The sequence below is a fragment of the Xenopus laevis genome, chromosome 4S, assembly GCF_017654675.1.
Source record: "Xenopus laevis strain J_2021 chromosome 4S, Xenopus_laevis_v10.1, whole genome shotgun sequence".
In the NCBI taxonomy this organism is placed as follows: Eukaryota; Metazoa; Chordata; class Amphibia; order Anura; family Pipidae; genus Xenopus; species Xenopus laevis.
This window is the reverse complement of record NC_054378.1, coordinates 45,018,582-45,040,571: the sequence shown is the minus strand read 5'-3', so window position 1 is coordinate 45,040,571 and position 21,990 is coordinate 45,018,582. Positions and strand designations below refer to the sequence as shown.

General features: G+C 36.9%; 1 protein-coding gene across 1 annotated transcript in view; it reads left to right on the top strand.

Annotated features, from left to right (window-relative positions):
- Nucleotides 1-21,990, top strand: part of cdh13.S (cadherin 13 S homeolog) — a 524,164-nt gene that overhangs the window by 378,617 nt on the left and 123,557 nt on the right. Inside the window, exon 7 of the mRNA XM_018260586.2 lies at nt 4,439-4,617. Coding sequence (XP_018116075.2) covers nt 4,439-4,617 — 179 coding nt within the window. The remainder of the gene's footprint in view (nt 1-4,438; nt 4,618-21,990) is intronic.

Genomic DNA, 21,990 nt, shown 5'->3' with positions numbered 1-21,990 from the left:
TTTCGCCAGCAAATTTGCACTAGCGTCCAAAAAATGGACCCGCGTAAAAAAAACCCCAGATGCCAGCCTCAAAAACAGACGCCGGCATCAAAAACGAGACATCAGCGCCGTTTCGCTAATTTTTCACCGTTTCGTGAATTTCGCAAATTTTTCGGCAAAGCAAAACGCCCCAAATTCACCCATCACTACTAACTAGATTGAAAACATTTTTTATTTTGCACATCTATTTTTGAACATTTATTTATCCAGTTTAATTTTTTCCACTGAACAGTTCTTTTAAGGAATGCTATATTATCTGATAAATATATCTGAACTAACCTTCATCAATTACATTTTACAATTTTACTGATTATACATATATTATTTGACATCAGAAAGTGGCAAACAGGAAATATTTCACTGTTTAATTTAAAGTACATGTGTTAATTATAAAAGTAACAAGTAAGAAAATTGTGTAAGATTTGTTGTGCATCTGACTCCATATTCTCATTTAAGTGCAGAAGTGATTTCCTTTGGATCAGGGGGTCACCAGCACAGCAGATCTAACTAAGAAAAAAGTATTTCAACTGACAAACAGGAGTTTTATTCAGTGGCTAATGTGATACTTTGTGCAACTGTATGTTGTCATATTAATCAGCCTTGTTAAATAAATGTGCTCTCTCTGTATATATTGGACACTTTTAGCTGGCTAACTGCAGAGTTTCTGTAAATAAAATCTGAATATAAGATTGTCTTCACGGTCAAATAGCCTTAATAAAACATCATTATCCAGCAGGACATATATTCTTTGTAAAGTCCATTAGCAGTAATTTTCAGGGTTTCCATCTTAATAACACATCAAACCAGATAATCGGTTGTTCCACTTAAATGCTTGTACTATAGTTGCAATTTCTTTCTGTAAATAATTTCTCACACATACATTTAAAACAGTTTTTAATTAAATCTTCTGGCACTCACTGTTACACTCTTTTTTCCACTGACTGAAATTATATAAATATTCATTATGGGACCTGTTATATAGAAGGGTTTTCTGCATGAGAAATCTTTCCATAATCTGGATTCCTATACCTTAAATCTGCTAAAAAATATATTTAACAAACAAGGGAAAGTTGTGCTCACCACTATTTTTTAAAACCATTAGGCGGGGGTGCAATGAGGCTGTGACCACAGAATACATATAGTCAAATACAAGAGTCCTCTGCACTCAACCCATTATCAATATATTTAAGACAGCGACATTTTGTGCATACTGCTACTAAAAAATGCCTTACCCTTTAAACAAAACAGGGATTGTTTGTCCATATATTGCAATATATTTAAGCTGGCCAACTACGTCAAAGTCATCCCATATCTGGCCAGTCCTATGCTCAATTTTATCTGATTCATTAAGAATTCTATTGCTTCATTATACATTTTACAAAGGGACTAGGTATTACCTGCAACTTAACTTGCTGCTTTCAAAGTAAACCTCCATACTTGGCTGCCCTTTTATTAGACACCAGTGGGATCACCTGACTATAGCTGGGAAGGGTGGGAGCTACAACATGGAGCTGGTCACTGCTCCTGTATAAACTATAACAAACAAGGGAAAGTTGTGCTCACCACTATTTTTTAAAACCATTAGGCGGGGGTGCAATGAGGCTGTGACCACAGAATACATATAGTCAAATACAAGAGTCCTCTGCACTCAACCCATTATCAATATATTTAAGACAGCGACATTTTGTGCATACTGCTACTAAAAAATGCCTTACCCTTTAAACAAAACAGGGATTGTTTGTCCATATATTGCAATATATTTAAGCTGGCCAACTACGTCAAAGTCATCCCATATCTGGCCAGTCCTATGCTCAATTTTATCTGATTCATTAAGAATTCTATTGCTTCATTATACATTTTACAAAGGGACTAGGTATTACCTGCAACTTAACTTGCTGCTTTCAAAGTAAACCTCCATACTTGGCTGCCCTTTTATTAGACACCAGTGGGATCACCTGACTATAGCTGGGAATATATATATATAAAATATATTTAAACATTAAATAAACGAAAGCTCTGACACTGTAGAGAGGTACTCTGGAAGTAATAGGTAAGGTGGGAAGCCTGGGGTATACCCGTAGATTGCAGGACAGAGTCTCGAAACCATGATAAACACAGTTTAATAAAGGTTTAACTCACAGAACAGTGCACATGCAGTGATGAGGAAATTAGAAACAGGAATCGTAGTCAGAAACAAGCCAAGGTCATAACCGGGGAATCCGCAGCAGTACACAATCAAGAGGCAATAGAATAGTTAATACACAGGCAAAGGTCAATACTGGGAAATCCACGAAGGTAGGGATCAGGACACAGGAACGCTAGAGTCAGGAACAAGGAACTTGGAACAGGATGGGTCACAGGAACGCAGAACTAGGATCAGATGAATATGGGAAAAGCAAGGGCAGCAAGTCTTGCAGGGAAATATGCAATAACCAAGCCCGGGCAAAGGTCAGGGCTGGGCTTATGAAGGGGACATAAATTAAAATGGGAAACACATGAGGGTAATGAGATAGGAGGAGACCAGGGAGGAGACATACTGGGAAAAGGCAGAGTCGGGAACATCAATGAAGAGGTCAGGACTTGCCCAGAGAGCCTCCAGTGGCTCACAAGGTAAGTGCAAGTGTCCAGAACTGCACACACAAGAGTTTGAGTCTGGGGTGGTTCTGACATAAACACAATAGGATTGTTTATAAGTAGTGATGGGCGAATTTGCGTCTCATTTTTGACGCCGGCGCCCGTTTTTCCGACGCCGGCGCCAGTTTTTGACGGTGAATTTTCGCGGGCATTTCGCGAATTTATTCGCCTGCCGCGAATCGCGCAAATTCGCAGCGACTTCGCGCCTGGCGAATAAATTCGCCCATCACTATTTATAAGACCTGCTAAGAGAATAGTGATCAGCTCTGGCCCTTTTCAAACAAATAATTTTAATTTTAAAAATGATTTCCCTTTTCCTCTGTAATATGCATGGATCCATATTGGTGGCAAACTTTCAGACTTGGTTTAAATAATGTTTAAATAATTTTTAAAAGGTTCAATGATCCATATTGCAGACATTTTCCTTATTCAGACAACCCCAGGTCCCAAGCATTCAGGATAACAGATCATTTACTTGTATAGGAAAGCCCTGATGCTATAAACACAGGGGTAGCATGACAAGGGATCCGAATGACCAGCAGCCAGATTCCACTGGTTTTTGTTTAAAGACTGGCAGAATCAGATGTAGTTGTTATTGGGTGAGAAGGAATAAGTTAAGGCAGGGGAAAGCTGGACTGAGGGTGGATTTTATGGACCTGAGGGTGGATTTTAAGGACCTTGGCAGAGTACTGCAAAGGTAAATTTAGAAGAGAGAGAAAGGAGGTTTGCTCCTGTGACTGCACAGTGGGTTGATTGATACAGACATTACTACTGCTTGTGCAAGGTGACAGTCTGATTAGATTTCCTATCATTGAGACACTACAGATTCAGGGCAGCCATCAGGGCTTCTGAACTTCTCATGGTGGGAGGTGCAACTAGTTTGGGGTCCATCCTCTCTGTAGGTAGACAAAACCTGACAGTTGTGGAAATGTGCTGATCGAAAGTCTTCACTGAGGAACAGCAGAGCAAAGTAGTGATCTCTTATGGAATTCTGGCTTTACAATATTGCCTTGGGGTGAGGCTGGCAAGGTCCTATTTATTTGATAAAATGTGAATAAATGCTGAGGCCATTTTACCCCATTTCTGGCTCCTGTTGTTTCATTAAGGTACGTAACAATGGGGATCAGTGGGATGGCTACACTCGAGCCATCCCACTCGAGGGGTCAATTGAGTAGTCCTTTGTCAAAATATTAAAATGTAGCAAATAAAGATGCACAAATACGAGTACAGCAATGATATTTATAACAAGTGTTATTTTGATGCATCATTTAAATGTCAATGCCTTATTTAGGTTGTAGTAAAGAAAAAGAAAAGCAACAGGGATATAAAGATAGCACGAGCAAGAGAGAACATTAGAGAATGCATATTCATATCAGAGAAAATAAAAGTAGCAACAGAAAGGTTATTATCCCTCACAGACTTAAGTTTAACATTATGTCTGGGCATTACCAGATACATAATCAAAAATTAACCCATCATTTTGGGTGCAGTGCTTAATTATACACTTCAGACAGAACCACAAAATTTCTTTCCACTGTTAAGTGAATCAAACATTCCCTGGCTTGTTGTAAAAGGCTTTTAGAGTCAAATGACTGACCAGCACTTTCTAACACCGCAGAAATCTGTTCCCTTTCATATAAGCCAGAGAAAATCTATTAAATCTTGGTTAATGCACAGAACATTTATTTATTGAAAGCGTTCATGTAGAGTTGCGGAAACCTTCCCAGCTTCATAATAACCTGTAATTGTCTGCTTCTGTTGTCAGGAACCACAGTGATGCATATGATGGCTTTTGATGCTGATGATCCAACAACAGATAATGCTGTGCTGCGCTATAACATTCTCAGACAGACTCCAGATAAGCCATCACCAAACATGTTCTACATTGATCCAGAGAAGGGCGACATTGTCACTGTTGTGTCCCCAGCACTGTTAGACCGTGAGGTAAGTTAATATCTAGTTATCTGCTGGTTTGTTCAGCAACATACAGGGGCCGATTCACTAAGCTCGAGTGAAGGATTCGAAGGAAAAATAATTTGAATTTCGAAGTATTTTTTGGGTACTTCGACCTTCGACTACGACCTTCGACTTCGATTCGAACGTTTCGAACGAAAAATCGTTCGACTATTCGACCATTCGATAGTCGAAGTACTTTCCCTTTAAAAAAAACTTCGACCCCCTACTTCGGCAGATAAAACCTACCGAAGTCAATGTTAGCCTATGGGGAAGGTCCCCATAGGTTTGCTAACCTTTTTTTGATCGAAGGATTTTCCTTCGATCGTTGGATTAAAATCCTTCGAATCGATCGAACGAACGTTTAGCGCTAAATCCTTCGACTTCGATATTCGAAGTTGAAGGATTTCAATTCGAGGGTCAAATTTCGAAGTATTTTTTACTTCAAAATTCGACCCTTAGTGAATCTGCCCCACATTGTTCCAAAGGGGGAAAAAATAGGGACAGCTAGGAATGTGCTATAACCATTTTGCCTGATACTAATAATGAAACTGTATTAATGTGAAATATACGTGAAATATAATTACAAATTACATTATCAGGAATAAATATTTTTTTTTCATCTCTGATGATTTTTTTAATTGCATTCAAAGGCATATATGTACATAAAAACACCAGCCTGCTGGCTTGTGTGGCTAAAACACACACACTTTTTACACTCAAATACACACAGGGGCAGATTTACATATGGTTGAATATTGAGGGTTAATTAACCCTCGATATTCGACTGCCGAATGTAAATCCTTCGACTTCGAATATCGAAGTCGAAGGATTTACCGCAAATAGTTCGATAGATTTTAATCCATCGATCGAACGATTTTTAGAAAGCCTATGGGGACCTTCCCCATAGGCTAACATTGCACCTAGGTAGGTTTTAGGTGGCGAAGTAGGGGGTCGAAGTTTTTTTTAAAGAGACAGTACTTTGAATTGTCCAATATTTCAACGATTTTTAGTTTGAATCGTTCTAGTCGAAGGTCGAAGTAGCCAATTTGATGGTCGAAGTAGCCAAAAAAAACATTCGAAATTCGAAGTTTTTTTTATTCTATTCCTTCACTCGAGCTAAATAAATGGGCCCCACACTGTTTGCCAAAAATGTTTTATATCCAATGTTTGAAAATATATTCTGTGGGGAAGCACAAACAAGAAAACTCCTGGTGCAGAATATCCAGATACATAAGTGCTCAATAAAAAGTGCAAAAACACACTAATAAAGGTAATACAAAACCTCTCTGGAGAGAATGCCTACTCACCAGATTTAAGAGGTATATAGGCCAAACAGTTAGTTCAATCTTCACAACCTTGGATAAAACAAAGATAGGAATGTCATATAGTGAAGGATAGCTTTTTATTTGTTAATTAAAGAGCTTCCAACCGGGTATAATCACAAGATTCAAAATTAAAACGTCATTGAACAAATATTCACTCCAAATGCACAATATTAATTCCTCTACGCATTTCATGTGGTGCATCACGCACATGAGGAAACGTGGCACACAGGAATTCATCTTGTGGACTTGGACTGAATTCTATGAAGCTGTCCATGTGCAGAAAATATTTTATAGCTACTAACTGCATGTAAAGTGCAGTGTGGCCAGCACTCACAACTTTGAAGCAGACTGATATTCCTAAAAGGATATCTAGTTACTGCCTTCCCTTTGCATCTGCCTTTACAGATATATCTTTCCGTCCCAGTTGGCTTCCCTAGAATACAAATTGTTGAATTGTTTTTATTGTCTGTACTGAAAGGTAGACAAAACTGATCTCAGTTCTCAGTTTCATTTTATGTAATAAGCATCTTTAGGCAGTCGATACTTTTATTATTCACTCCATCTATATGCAAATATTGAACCCACAGTGCGGTTTCTTTTTAATGAAAAGATATTAATCTTTACAGTGGATGCTCTTCACATTTCATATGAATAAGAAACTTTAAAAAAAAATATTCCTATTTTTGGCGATTACAGAGACTAGCGCATTTCTTTTTTCAGTCTTTTTGTTTCTTTCTTATGTATGTTTTTTATTCTTCAGATTTGTCAGTGGAATTATTGTTCTTGATCGATTGATTAAAGGAAAACTAGACCCCCAAACTATGTAGATTTCTATAAAAAATACATTGCATAAAACAACTCATATATAAAACCCAGCTACATGTAAATAACTATTTTCATAACAACATACTTTTTAGTAGCATGTGCCTTTGGGTAATCCTATTTAGAAAATTGCTATTTTAAGAAATAAGGCCATGTTTAGGGGCAGCAAGTATAATTATATTGTTTGCATTAAAGGGGTGGTTCACCTATAAGTTGACTTTTAAGGATATATTTATCCAAGAGTGAAATTAGAGATCGCCACAGTCCACTAGAGTGAAATACCGCCTATGTCCATTCATTTCTATGGGATTTTTAAAAAAATATTTATCAATGGGTAAAAGGGAAAGTGCACCCTTTAATAAATACACCTTTAAAAATGCCATAGAAATGAATAGACAGAGGCGGTATTTCACTCTCGTTGACTGTGGCGATCTTTAACTTAACTCTTTGATAAATATACCCCCAAATATGTTATAGAATGGCCAATTCTAAGCAACTTTTGAACTAGTCTTGATTATTTCTTTTTTTTATAGGTTTTGAATTATTTGCCTTCTTCTTCTGACTCTTTCCAGCTTTTAAATAGGGGTCTCTGACCCCATCTAAAAAACAATTACTCTACAAGGCTATTTTTTATTGGTGCTTTCTATTTCTCATCTTTCTAACAAGGCTTCTCTTATTCATATTCCAGTCTCTTTTATTCAAATCAGTGCATGGTTGCTAGGGTAACTTGGAGCTGCTGAATAAAAAGCTGAACAACTCAAAAATCAATAAAAAAAGAAAATTAGAACTGATTGCAATTTGGCTCAGAATATCACTTTCTACATCATAATTAAAAGTTAATTTAAGGGTGAAGCACCCCTTTAAATGAACAGTTCAGTGTAAAAATAAAAACTGGGTATATATATATCTATATCTCTATCTATCTATTATCTATCTATCTATCTATCTATCTATCTATCTATCTATCTATCTATCTATCTATCTATCTATCTATCTATCTATCTAGGAACAGAGATTTGCACGCACACCGAATCCTCTTTTCTCCAAACGATTTATTAGGATACAAAAGCGTTACATCGTATTTACATCGATGTAACGCTTTTTTATCCTAATAAATCGTTTGGAGAAAAGAGGATTCGGTGTGCGTGCAAATCTCTGTTCCTGCACATTGTTCAACTACAGCACAGCACCCGATATTTATCGATCGTCTTATATATATATATATATATATATATATATAAATAAAACAGTCCGCTAGTAGTGAGTGCACACTGGGAACCATTCAATAGGTTTGTTTAAAACTTCATTTTATTTAAGTTAATTAAAAAACAGGACTATATATATATATATATATATATATACACACATTACAAAAAAAACACACTCGAAGGACTTGTATAGGAAGATGGCCCGAGTGAGGGAGCTGAAACTTTGAAATAAAGAGAGAGAGAGAGAGACAGAGACAGAGGCAGAGAGAGAGAGATTTTCCCTTACCTATTATAAGGTGCAGGCGTTATTATAAAAGATTGTACTTTTAATTAATCTCTGTAGAATCTGTTTCTAAATTTAAACAGTGTCGTTTTCTTATTTGGATTTTATAATGAGCCTGTCAGTTGCATCTGGGTATAGTACATGGGGAAAAATCCCTAAGGTTAGAGTCACTGTAAGAACATCGAGTACAATTAAAATAATAGGCTGATGATTTCTATCACAGCCCAGGAATTGATAGGGCAATATTTTTATCATAGGGAAATTGAAGGTCTTACCATACTTTTGTGCTTTTGATTGTTTACATCAGTGTATGGCTAGACACTGCCTTCTAACAGCAAGATAATTTTAAAATGTATTCTGTCAATCAACAATAAAGTTATTAATGTTTATCTGCTTTATCTGTTTGCAAGAAAAACAATTAATGAATATACAGTAAAGCTTTTGTAGCTAGAGATTTAACATAATAGCACATATCTTAATTTGCAATTAATATAACATGTACTGTATAAACGATTCTGCTTCTATACAGAAGTGTATGATTTCTTGCTGGACTTGGACAATAAGAAAACATGATATAAATAATTTGGTCATAAAATTCCATCGTAATATAGAGAAACAAACAGGCAGCACTCTGGATAAGATAAATAAGGAATTTATAAAATTCCATCACCTGCCACAGGAATAATTAACAAAAAAAACAATAAATCAAGGCTTTTCTTTCTCAAATTCCACCTTGGCTATATGTAATTTATAATGTACATTAGAAGTGGCAATAGCATATGAAAACCAGATACTGTACATGTAAAATTCTGTAATTTTACCCAATTTGCTTTTTGACCTTATCCAGCTTTAACCTGCTAAGATCTAAAGAGACACTTATCAAACAGAAACATGTTGAATACGAAATGATGTGCAAGCTCATACACAGTAGTTGAACTCTTGCAAATATGCTTGCCATTAAAAAAAAAGTTTCTTGAGCTTTATTAGAAATGCCATTGGTCTATTTGTGATAATCTTAGCAATAAATATGTGCCTGTTCCAATAATACTGACTGTTTCCATGTGGAAATTTTACTGACAGCTATGTTATTAGGTGCTTAATGATTTGAGCCATTTATTATAGCAAATGTATACTTTGAACAGTCTAAAACATTCTGCTGAGTGGGGCGTTAGTGCTGAGTGATAGTGCTGAGATCTAACACCTGCAAACATTATTCTCCCATTAAAACTTCAAGTAGAATTTAACAGTCTCTACAGAATTTTTCCTGTGTGGAAAACTAATTGGTAAATACTTTTTTAAGGGTGATCTTTTTTTATTGTTCAGTAACAATCCCCAAATGTTTGTAAATCCATCTCATTATGATGATATATACTGCTTTAATTATTTGCCACTATTTATAAATATACACATATGGGGTTGTAAAAGAGTTATCCTTTAGCAACTGTATACATTGTAATTTTTACTCAGGTGATATGTTTTTACTGTCCCAGAAGTGTCTATATTCCCTAGTCTATACGTAGCTCTATTTGTTTGGATGCCTTTAATTGGTTGATGGGGTCAGCATGCTTGAAGACCTGATGCAAGATTATGTCTCAGTAAACTACAATCTAGGACACCTAAACTAAGCCTAATACCTTAGTGGAAGTTGAGGAATATATATAGTAATACAATCTGTTAGGACTGGCTAGAAATAGCAGTTCCTTGATGCACCAAGGATGGGCAGTATCTAGTTAGAAATCCTCAGTCAACACCCACCAGTTGTAGGGACCAAAGCCAAATGGAACTCGGGGTATTACTCAACCCCTTGGGAGGCAATCTGTGTGGTTGGAAATCTGCTGGTGAGGATTAAACTTTACATGGTTTCATCTGCCCTTCCAGAGTGCTGCACATTTTTATACGTGCAGTCAGATTGTTTCTAGGTTTCTTCATTCTCCATGTACAGTATGGGTAGCAGCGACTGCTAGGATAGAAAAGAATTGGCAGGCATTTTAGTTTCTTCTAAGTGTTCAGCGCCCCTATAAACAAAAACAAACAAATAGAAAACAATAATAAGGGTTTACTTTCAATGTAATTAAATGCTCTTATTGTAAAACACCTGTCACCACAAAGACTATGCTGTATTTTAGAACAAGTATCGTCTTAAAACTGTTTTCTTCAACTGAAATTGTTCAGCGTTCTGTGATAATATTGATGTCAGTTCTTGTTACAAAGTTGCTAATAAACTCGGTATAATGATATTGTTATTCTTTTTATACAATAATACTGCTTCGTAATTACTAGATATACTCATTAAGGGGCGACTTTCCACAGAACTCAAGACTATATAATATGATTTATACTTCTATACAATCTTTTTTTTTAAAAAAAAGAAAAGTCTCATTAAAACTATATTCAGGTAACATTCTGACATTATTAAATTACACAGAACAGAGTAAAATTGTTCTTCGTGCTCTTTTTACAGAAGATTAACCAAGTAAAAGATTGTGGGGAAATGCAACAGTATATTGTAACAAATGACTCAAACAATACATGGATATGATGCTCGTAGATGACTGAAGGAAAGGAACAGTTCTGTAGGAAGAAGGGATGTGGAATAAAAAGGTTCTTCAAATGTATTTGAATGGACATGTATTTAAAGATGATCTACAAGAGAAATATACAGTATGTTATTTGTTAAAGGAATAAACCTTAAAGGGATACTGTCATGGGAAAACATGTTTTTTTCAAAACACATCAGTTAATAGTGCTACCCCAGCAGAATTCTGCCCTGAAATCCATTTCTCAAAAGAGAAAACAGATTTTTTTTATATTCAATTTTGAAATCTGACATGGGGCTAGACATTTTGTCAATTTCCCAGCTGCCCCTGGTCATGTGACTTGTGCCTGCACTTTAGGAGAGAAATGCTTTCTGGCAGGCTGCTGTTTTTCCTTCTCAATGTAACTGAATGTGTCTCAGTGGGACATGGATTTTTACTATTGAGTGTTGTTCTTAGATCTACCAGGCAGCTGTTATCTTGTGTTAGGGAGCTGCTATCTGGTTACCTTCCCATTGTTCTTTTGTTTGGCTGCTGGGGGGAAAAGGGAGAGGGGTGATATCACTCCAACTTGCAGTACAGCAGTAAAGAGTGATTGAAGTTTATCAGAGTACAAGTCACATGACTTGGGGTAGCTGGGAAATTGACAATATGTCTAGCCCAGTGGTCCCCAACCAGTAGCTCGTGAGCAACATGTTGCTCTCCATCCCCTTGGATGTTGCTCCCAGTGGCCTCAAAGCAGGTACTAATTTTTGAGTTCCTAGCTTGGAGGCAAGTTTTGGTTGTATAAAAACCAGATGTACTGCCAAACAGAACCTCAATGTAGGTTGACAATCCACATAGGGGCTACTAAATGGCCAATCACATCACTTATTTGGTACCCCAAGAACATTTTTCATGCTAGTGTTGCTCCCCAACTCCTTTTACTTCTGAATGTTGCTCACGGGTTCAAAAGGTTGGGGATCCCTGGTCTAGCCCCATGTCAGATTTCAAAATTGAATATAAAAAAATCTGTTTGCTCTTTTGAGAAATGGATTTCAGCGCAAAATTCTGCTGGAGCAGCACTATTAAATGATTCATTTTGAAAAAAATGTTTTTTCCCATGACAGTATCCCTTTAATATTGATGCATTCTAATCTTTTAGCTTTTTAATCTCATATTCCCTCAAGATGCTCAAGCTCTTCATTAATAATGACTGCAGTTACTGTATTATAAATAATTTATGCATTTAAATATATTCTAGTCATGCAGGGAGATTTCTTAAAACACAAGGTATTTACATGTCTCATGCTACACACATAACATTACCTTAAAAGCAAAAATGACAGGCTTTTACCCTCATTTAAGAAATGATAGGCAGAGACATGCAAATCACCCCTTATTGTCCCTGTGGCCAACTATGAATTCAGAAATGCTGGTTTAATACAGATACAGCTTAAAAATTCAGAGCCGCATATCCACATACAGACAATCTTATTTGAACTCACCTTTGCAAGATATTATTTCTGAGGTAGTCATTGCATTTTAAGAGCCTTTCACAATACAAGCCATGCAATGAAAGTCTTCTTTAAAGGAGAACTAAAGCTTAACTAAAGAAGTAGGCTAGAAATGTTGTACATTATATTTCTGTACCAGCCCAAGGCAACCACGACCTTTAAGCAGTAAAGATCTGTGTCGCCAAAGATGCCCCAGTAGTTCCCCATCTTCTTTTCTGCTGATTCACTGCACATGCTCTGTGCTGCTGTCACTTACTGAGCTTAGGGACCCACTCACAAAATACAGAACTAATAGAATATAACTGGCATTTATAAAGTTTAAAGTTGATTAATAATTAATACATATAATTACTACATGGCAGCACAGAAACCAGTGCAACTAGCATCTGAGGTTAATAATCAGCCTTGTAGTACAAGCTTATATTACAGTCCAGTCTAATTTTCTGCTTGATAATTTGCGACGACCCCTTAGCTTAGTGTAACAGTTGAATCTAGAACCTGAATCTAGAACCAATGCCAAGCACCCTGGTCTCGGCTCGTGCTTCCGCCTGTAGCAGCCGCCTTTGGCCTTGGGAGGAACCCTCAGCTACTCAGATGCCGCCAGGTCTTAAAACGAGAGGTGCAAGGCAAAAGGTTCTAAACAAGCGAAGGGGCACAATTGTAAGCAAAGTCTTTGGGCAGAAGGTCGTGGTACAAGGCGTAAGGCAAAATCGTAGTCAGATCAGGCTGGGTCAAGATAGGCAGCTAATAAGCATAGTCAGGCAGGCAAGGGTCAAACCGGAGATCATTTAGAAGGGATTTAGCAGAAGAGGTAGTCGGTATTCAGGCAAGGGTCAGGATCCAGAGGTCAGAATAGTCAAAAGCCAGGCAGGGGGTCACAATAGGAATCAAAAACAGGTTCAGACAGATAGCTTCAAGCTCAGAAGCACCAGGAACAAACTCCTATAACGGGCAAGGTTCAGTAATCAAAATAGGCTATTTCTACCTCTAAATTTCGCGTCATCACGCCAGCGCACCTGCGCCTTTAAGAAATGCCAAGGCGCGCGTACGCGCCCTAAGAGTCCAGCGTGTGAGAAAGACCAGAGTGATGTGGCGTCCGTCCCACTTATGGCGCGGCGGGTGTCCCTGCTGCACCAGGTGAGACCTTACACTTATGCTTCTCAACAGCTGCTCAGATCCAATGAGCATGTGAGTGTCACAAACACAGATAGCTGAAACGTTAAGCAGGTACAATAAGTTCAGTATATGAAATATGGCATTTTAGCCAGATTAATTTTTAGTTATTGTTTAAATAGATGCATGTGTGTAGCACAGGCACGCAATTTGCTTCTGTTGTAAGAAAGCTTTACACTGCATGTATTTGCCTTATAAAAGGCTCTTCATCTCATTTGAGCCCTTCTCAGTCTAGCTGTGATGGTTTCTCTCTGCCAGTAGTGATGGGCGAATTTGCGCGATTCGCCGCCAGCGAATAAATTCGCGAAACTCCTGCAAAAATTCGCGGCAAAAATTCGCCGGCGTCAAATTTTTTTTTCGAAAAAACGGACGCCAGCGTCGAAAAACGGGCGCCGGCGTCAAAAAACGGGCGCCGGCGCCGTTTCGCAAATTTTTCGCCGTTTCGCGAATTTCGCGCGAAATTCGCGAATTTTTCGGCGAAGTGAAACGGCGCAAATTCGCCCATCACTATCTGCCAGTCTATTTTAGTTAAAGATGGTTTGTCTTGAGAGTTGCAGTGTATAGAAAAGCACTGCATAAAACTTAGTTAATTACGGTAATGCTGCCAGGGATTAGGGGGTTTTAGAGTTTACCCCGAATCTTTTGTTACTGAATTGTTGTCAACAAATTCTTTCCTATGCATTTCTGTTGTATTTAGCCTAAAATAACCTTCTATCATTCTGTCACCTGTTTTTCTAATCTTTTTCTTTGTTATTTAATCTTCTTTTTGCCTCTGCATTATACCTAAAACTAGGTATACTAATATTACTTTTTGGGGCATAATATTTCTTTTTGACTGCTGAACGTTCACCTAACAGTTACACAAGACCTGCTCTTAGCAAAGTAACTCCGTATCTAAAATGCATTTTCCATATTTCATAGTTGAATGGCCATTGTCATTTCAAACTCTTCAAACTCAATCTTGAACCTACAAATATATTTAATTCAAATACGGTGCATTCTTCTGCATTCTACCTCTCTCTGTGGTACCTCAGAGGTTTCCCCTTATGTTTTCCATCTGTGCAGCTTCACATTCTGCATCACATTCTGACAAAGATGGGATTGTAGTTATTCCTCTCTGCTTTGTCTGTTTTATCTGCTGGTATGTTTAATCCTTATGTATATCCAAATACTTCCTACAGTAAACATTCATAAAATGGATTTTCTGCAAACCTGCTCCAGTACCAGATGAATTCAGCTCTTTGCACACCACAATAAATCAGCCTATAAGGTTCACTGCCTATATGTCTGCCTATTTGTTATGGAACTTTGATTTTTTTTTACATAAATTAACTTACATTACTTATATTACATACTGTACATTAACATGCTGATAAATATATTTACCTAGTGCTCCCAGTGACTGTTATAAATTATGTGACTGTACATTATAACTTAGAATATAATATATATATATATATATATATATATATATATATATATATATATATATATATATATATATATATATTGTGTATATAAAACTATTCTGATATCTTATGGTTATTATAAAATAATTTGCCAATATCAGTTTAGCCCATTTTTCTTCAGTCTACATAATACTTTTCTGTGTTGAATTAAGGTCTTTCCCACTTCAAGCTTTTCCATACTACAAGAGGCAGCACGGTGATATACAGTTTACTCTTTGTTCCTATGAGTGTGCTGCCCTCCCAAAATCATATTACAATACACTCAATCCTTTTAGTCAGTGGTGGAACTATAAGTCGTTGTTCCCCCACCAAAAATATTTGGAGGACCCCGGTGATGCACTGCAAACCTTCCCCAACTGCCTGCTCAGGTCCTGATAGGAAAGCAGCTGGAGAGGGAGAATTTTGTTAATTACTGTATAAAGGAAGGGTCTACTTCCTCTATAATTACTCCAGTGTTTTGGGTATCCAAGGCAGCTACCATACAGTTGTTTAGCAAGATATATATGTCATAATTTCAGTTCTTTGTATAACAGAATCCTCGTAATTACTAAATTCTATGATTGGATAAATATCTGTCTTACATTACCTATATTTTAAAATGTTATTACATTACATTAATTATATTATGTGAATGCAAGACCTTCTCACCGCTAGGGCTGGATGATACATAGCCGGTGCCCCTAGGCGCAATGCCGTTCATCAACCCTGTTCTCCATCCCTTCAATCATGCAAATTCTCAAATTTTCATCTTCGGATCCAGAGCACTGGGGATTGACACACAGGACATTTTTAAAAAAAACCATCATATCTCCCGTGCATCACCAGTGCTCCCAAATACATGTAGATGTGGTTGGGCAGCATGCTGCCCTCAAATTCTGCTGCCCTAAGCCCGGGCCTGCTCACCGCAGAACGAAAGTATCACATCAAGCACGCAAGGGAATAAAAAGCAGTATTGCTCATTCTCTTCTTTTCACAGGGCTAACATCTAAATTAATTTTTTTTCATAAGATTTGAACTTGATTCAGTGTGAGATAAAGAAAATATGAGCTTAGCATAATCAAATATACAGATATACACATATATAGTATATATACAATGTTGTGTGTATATATATATATATATATACACAGTATATGTTTGTTTTTTAAGAGAGAGCAGTAGTTTGTTATTTTGTTTGTCTGTCACTTGAAGGTACAGCAACTTCTCCATCTGGTGCATTGTTTTAAAGAATCATCGGGTATTTTCTTACCTCTTCAGATATTGGTGAAAGCAATTCCCTTTGTAGCTGTATCACTTTTATGTCTAAAAAGGCAGGATGTTATGGTATCAGATAAAAAAAAAGAAACAAAAAAGATATGATCAGAACTTCAGAAAGTTGGGAGACAAAATGTACATATAACAAAAGTCTCAATTCAATTCAAGGGATAATGTCTTCAATTTAATGGTGTAATTTGTAATATTATTATAAAGTGCCCCCTGCAAATGATTCATTTTGCCATCTAAACCTTTATTTAATTTTATATTATTTTATTCAGACCAATTAATGTTGTTTTCAGGTTTTTATAATGGTGTGGGGACAGGCATGCCAGTGCATTACCCATGATCCTGCGTATAAAAGACTAGCCAAAACAATACTTTGCAACTTCTTTCAGGCACCTACTGCCATGGCTATTCACTGCTTATATCCTTATATGTGGAGCTTTTTCTTCTATTCTCCTGAATAATACTATTGATTGGCCACCAGATAGTACATGTATTCATATTCATAACCTTCTTTTTTGATAAATTCTAAAATATGTTCCCTCTGTATCTCAGTGTAGTGTATCATGTATTTAGGATGTTGTGATGTTGTTGAAAGTCATTGTACCATTATTTATAACTGTATATATACGTTTGTTGAAAGTCATTGTACCATTATTTATAACTGTATATATAAGTAAATTGAAACTATCTGACATAGTATTTTAATAAGCATTTATATACTGCTGACCACTGGTAAAACTAAACGTCCTGTGTGCAATAACTCTACTGTAAACATTCTAACGTTGCAGTGTATTTGTTATTAAAGTATCTGCAAAGTATTTGCCATGGCACAGTGAATGGAAAACTCTGATGATTTGACTTGAAAAGGAGGGGGGGCAAAAATCAACTGCTCTGATATATCCTAGCACTTGTTGATTGGTGGATTATTGTATAGCAAATACCAAACATGTCTATAAATCTTTCCCTCTGGAATTAAATATATTAGTCTGATTTTGGCATTGTGAAAGAATAGGACCAACATTCATGTCACATTGTGTGCATTTATACCACCTCTTTGTGTACAGGCCCTGATGCAAATATGCGAAAGCTTAAAAAACTGGGGAAGACAGATTACTGTCTAGCTTTAGTAAAATGTCCATAAGGGATGGATATTTCAAGTCATGCATTATATGCATGGAAGGCAAAAACATACCTTTGACTTGTTTTTTTACTCAGGCTTTTAACCATGTCTCATAATCAAATAGTGTAATCTAACAACATTTTACGCTGCAGGGTACGCCACTCATGGCTGACCTTGTATTACATTTTGTCTTCTTCTTTCTCTCGTGACCTTTAAATTTTGAATCAATACATTTGTTTGTTCAGTAAAAAAAGAACAGTGTTCCTACAGCTGAGGTTTTTTATGTATTACATATCAGGCACTCCAAGGTTATGGCCTGAAACAAAAATATATTTACATTTCAATATAACAAATATTAACATCACTTTTTTAGAGATTGATAGGAATAAAAATATCTATCAATCCACTTTTCCATAAACAAAAATTAAATAGATGTCTGGGATGTGTAGAAGTATAGATTTATGTTTGTTTGCTTGACTACCCATATGATAAGAATTATAGAAACATCATGCACAATGTTTTTGCTTAATATCTGGGGTGAAGTTCTATTAGCTGGTGGATAGTCAAATACATATCTAGGAGTCTATAGGAGCAAATTTACAGAACTAGTGATGAGCAAATCTGTCCTGTTTCATTTCGCTGAAAAATTTGAGAAACAACCAAAATTTGCAATCAAAAGGCATTCTTTTGCTGCAGCTTTTTTTTCACACAATACATCTAAGGTCAATGGGTGTTTTTTTCATTGACATCATTTTTGCAGCGATCATTTTTGAGGCAAAATGTTGCTGTGGTTCTGTGAGTATATTCACTGATGGCAAAATGCTGCAATTCACGACAAATCCATGCATACACTCATCACTACATAGAACTGGTAATGACAGATAACCTCACATTTGAAATGGGTCCTATACTCAAAAACTGCCTTTGCATAATGAAAAAAAATTATCTTTCTAAGCAATCGTCTTAGTGTATTAATTAAAGATAAGTTTATTTTTTATAAATACATTATGCAAAAAAAAAATCTCAATTTGATTATTATTAGTATTAGTAAATGGGCCCCTATAATTTGCTGTGTACAAGCATGTACACAAGTTGGACCTGGGGTTTTCTGTATAAGGGATCTTTCCATAATGCGGAGCTTCATGTCTTAATGCTGCTAACAAACAGTACTAAAACTCAGCAGTGTTGTTTTGCTATTGGTATGTATTAATGCTAGCTAAGTTGGACTACTGTGTCATTATTATGGAGGAAAAGGAAACTCAAGAAGTATGTGTTTAAATAGGACCCAACTTGCTACTTTATAGTTCTAGATAATGGGTTTCCAGATAACAGAGCATATACCTTTAATAGTATTTACATATTTTTCCCCAGAATACCACCTGTAATAAAAATCGTATCTGGTGGTCTAGTGGTACAGCGGGACTCCCACTGCGCCATCGGCGGGGACGCGTGCCGCTCCTCTTCGGCCACCATTGTGGGTACTTAGGATGCGCGTGCCCGTGTCTCATGGGCTTTATAGACGCAGGTGCGCTGGTGTGATTACGCCAGCGCGCAGACATGCGATTTCGAATTCAAATAGGTATTTAAGGGAGCTCAGCTATTTCTTCATGGCCCGCGTCTATAAAGCCCACGAGACGCGGGCACGCGTGTCCTAAGTAGCCGCAATGGCGGCTGAAGAGGAGTGGCGTGGCGGGCATCCACAACGATGGCGCGGCGGGCGTCCCCGCTGTACCACTAGACCACCAGGTACGATTTTTATCACACCACCTTTCTGCCTTACACCACTGCAGAAAATAATGTTTAAAATAACTACAACAATTAAGTGCTCCTCTTCCTTCTTCTTCCATCTGTATAAGTAATCATTGTTCAAAATTAGAAAGAAGGCCCAAGGCCAGGCAAGCCAGACTCAAATAATATAGAGAGAAGACGGACTGCTTTTTATTTAGCAAGGGCTATAGCTAATTCAAGAGGAAATCCCCTCAATACAAGTTTAAAACATGCCTCCAAACTTTCCCATTTTCTGCGGGACAGTCCTGCTTTTGACAGCTCAGCCCTGTGTTTCTTACTGAAATGTCCCGAGTTTCTCTGATCTCCTACACTGAAGCCAGAAAAAGATACAAAGTTTCTGAAACAATTAAAATAAGAGGTGTTTTAGCAGAAAGCCCGGGACAGTCAGTTCCTGTACTTTGATACATTTGTAACAATTTAAGATAAGCAAAGAAACAATTGTAACAATTTAAGATAAGCAGGTCTCTTGGGGGGAAACTGAGACTCACAACTTAAAATGCAATTTCAGTTTCATAAGCAAAACTGTTATAACACATAAAACATTGCACTAAAACCCTCAGAAAAGTGTTCAAACTTTCATAACCTGACAAATTTTGTAAAATGGACATGGTAATTAGGGGGTGTGGCCATACAATGGGCATGGTCAAAAAATATCACCAAGCGTAGCGCACCTTATGTTTTCGTTTTATTCTTTACGCTTTTCAAATGTATGTATTCTTGAGTTTATAACTAACCTAAATTAATTTTTTAAATTGTAATGCTTTAGTGATTTTTTTTGCCATTTATATTTTAGTTTTACAGCCACCCAAAAAAAACATTGGCAGAGCTGATAATTTATTTTCTAAAGAATGGTCAAAAAAAATAAAAACCTGAACTTTCTTGACAAAGAGTGTAAAAGTTCACATTAAAGGGATACTGTCATGGGTTAAAAAATTTTTTTCAAAAGGAATCAGTTAATAGTGCTGCTCCAGCAGAATTCTGCACTGAAATCCATTTCTCAAAAGAGCAAACTGATTTATTTATATTCAATTTTGAAATCTGACATGGGGCTAGACATATTGTCAATTTCCCAGCTGCCCCAAGTCATGTGACTTGTGCTCTGTTAAAGTTCAATCACTCTTTACTGCTGTACTGCAAGTTGGAGTGATATCAACCCCCCCCCCCCACAATGGGAAGGTAACCAGATAACAGCTCCCTAACACAAGATTACAGCTGCCTGGTAGATCGAAGAACAGCACTCAATAGTAAAACCCATGCCCCACTGAGACTCCTTCAGTTACATTGAGAAGGAAAAACATCAGCCTGCCAGAAAGCATTTCTCTCCTAAAGTGCAGTCACAAGTCACATGACTTGGGGCAGCTGGGAAATTGACAATATGTCTAGCCCCATGTCAGATTTCAAAATTGAATATAAAAAAATCTGTTTGCTCTTTTGAGAAATGGATTTCAGTGCAGAAGTCTGCTGGAGTAGCACTATTAACTGATGCATTTTGAGAAAAAAAACATGTTTTCCGATGACAGGATCCCTTTAAACTGAATGACAAAGAAGGAGATTAAAGACAAAATGACTGCTATTAGTGACAAATTCTCCTCACTGGTATAAAAAGCATACACTCCATTCTACTGTTTTGTGTTAATTAAATCATTCCTTCTGTGCCATAATGACTTTTCTTACATAGAGAGGATGTTCTTACATGTCCCTCCTATCCAAATATGGATACCAGTCTCATCAGGGGATTCATTTGCTTTCGTTTCTATAGCTACAGTATATAAGCTGTGTTTACCCAAGAGCCTAGAAATATGGAATGCAAAATTGCATTTCAGATATTAGTTTCAGATAGAGACTGTGAATGATGCTTCTCTTGTGTATCACTGGAACAACAGCCTCAAATATGCAAATGTACAGTAAATTTGGAAATACAAATAAATAAATAATGCTTAATTTTAGATTCCAGTTAACAAGAGATTTAGATATTTCACAAAACGTAAGGAAAAAAAACCCAGTTTTCTATATTAACAAACGTCTCTTTTTAGGCATAAACTCTCTGAAACAATCATGCACAGAGCTGCTCATTTGCATCTGCTACTCTTAATAGACGATTAGGCTTGTTATAGGAAATCATTAGCACATTATTTGATATCAAATATTTTATTTAAATCCCCAAACTTAACATGTAATCCTGCATACTGTATCTGGACTGACTTTAATATACTGTAACAAAAATAACCCTAGAGAAAGTATCTATAAGAACACACCATTATCTGAGTCAATTTTCCCTATCTCTTATTTGATTGCGGTAAGTAAACAAAACCGGCCCAAGGAACAAGGGTCAAGGAATAGCTTTGACCTCTAAATATGATCAGTGGGGTCTTGCCCTTCTAGAAGTGTTTTCTCGCCGCAACTTTATGAATACGTATTTATTTGCAGAGAACTTTAACATAACCTTCTGTGCCCTGTGACTTCTTACGTGACTCAGCTCACGCATTGCATGCAATTTCATCTTAAATTCCCTAAAGCCACAGCCGCAATGTGACAGCCATGTCTTCAATTACCAGAGTAAAAGGCAATCCGTGATAGATGGATAGCCATGGTGTTTTATTTTTCACAGCATTAAAACAATATCCACTCTAGAAATGTGCATTAAGTTTTTCACTTCGACAAAGAACAAATTTCACGGGAATTTGTTTGGCCAGCAATTCCTTGACGAATATAAGAAGCTCAATAATAGGCTTACAGATTAAAAATAAGGGGATTTGTTATAGCCACCGCTAAAGCCTTTTCTCTGAGTCCTATCAATGCAGCACGTGGACAGTGGGGTTAATGCTCTGTTGCCTTTAGGAGGCAGGATGGGTCAAAACTTAATAGAGTATAGGAGTACTC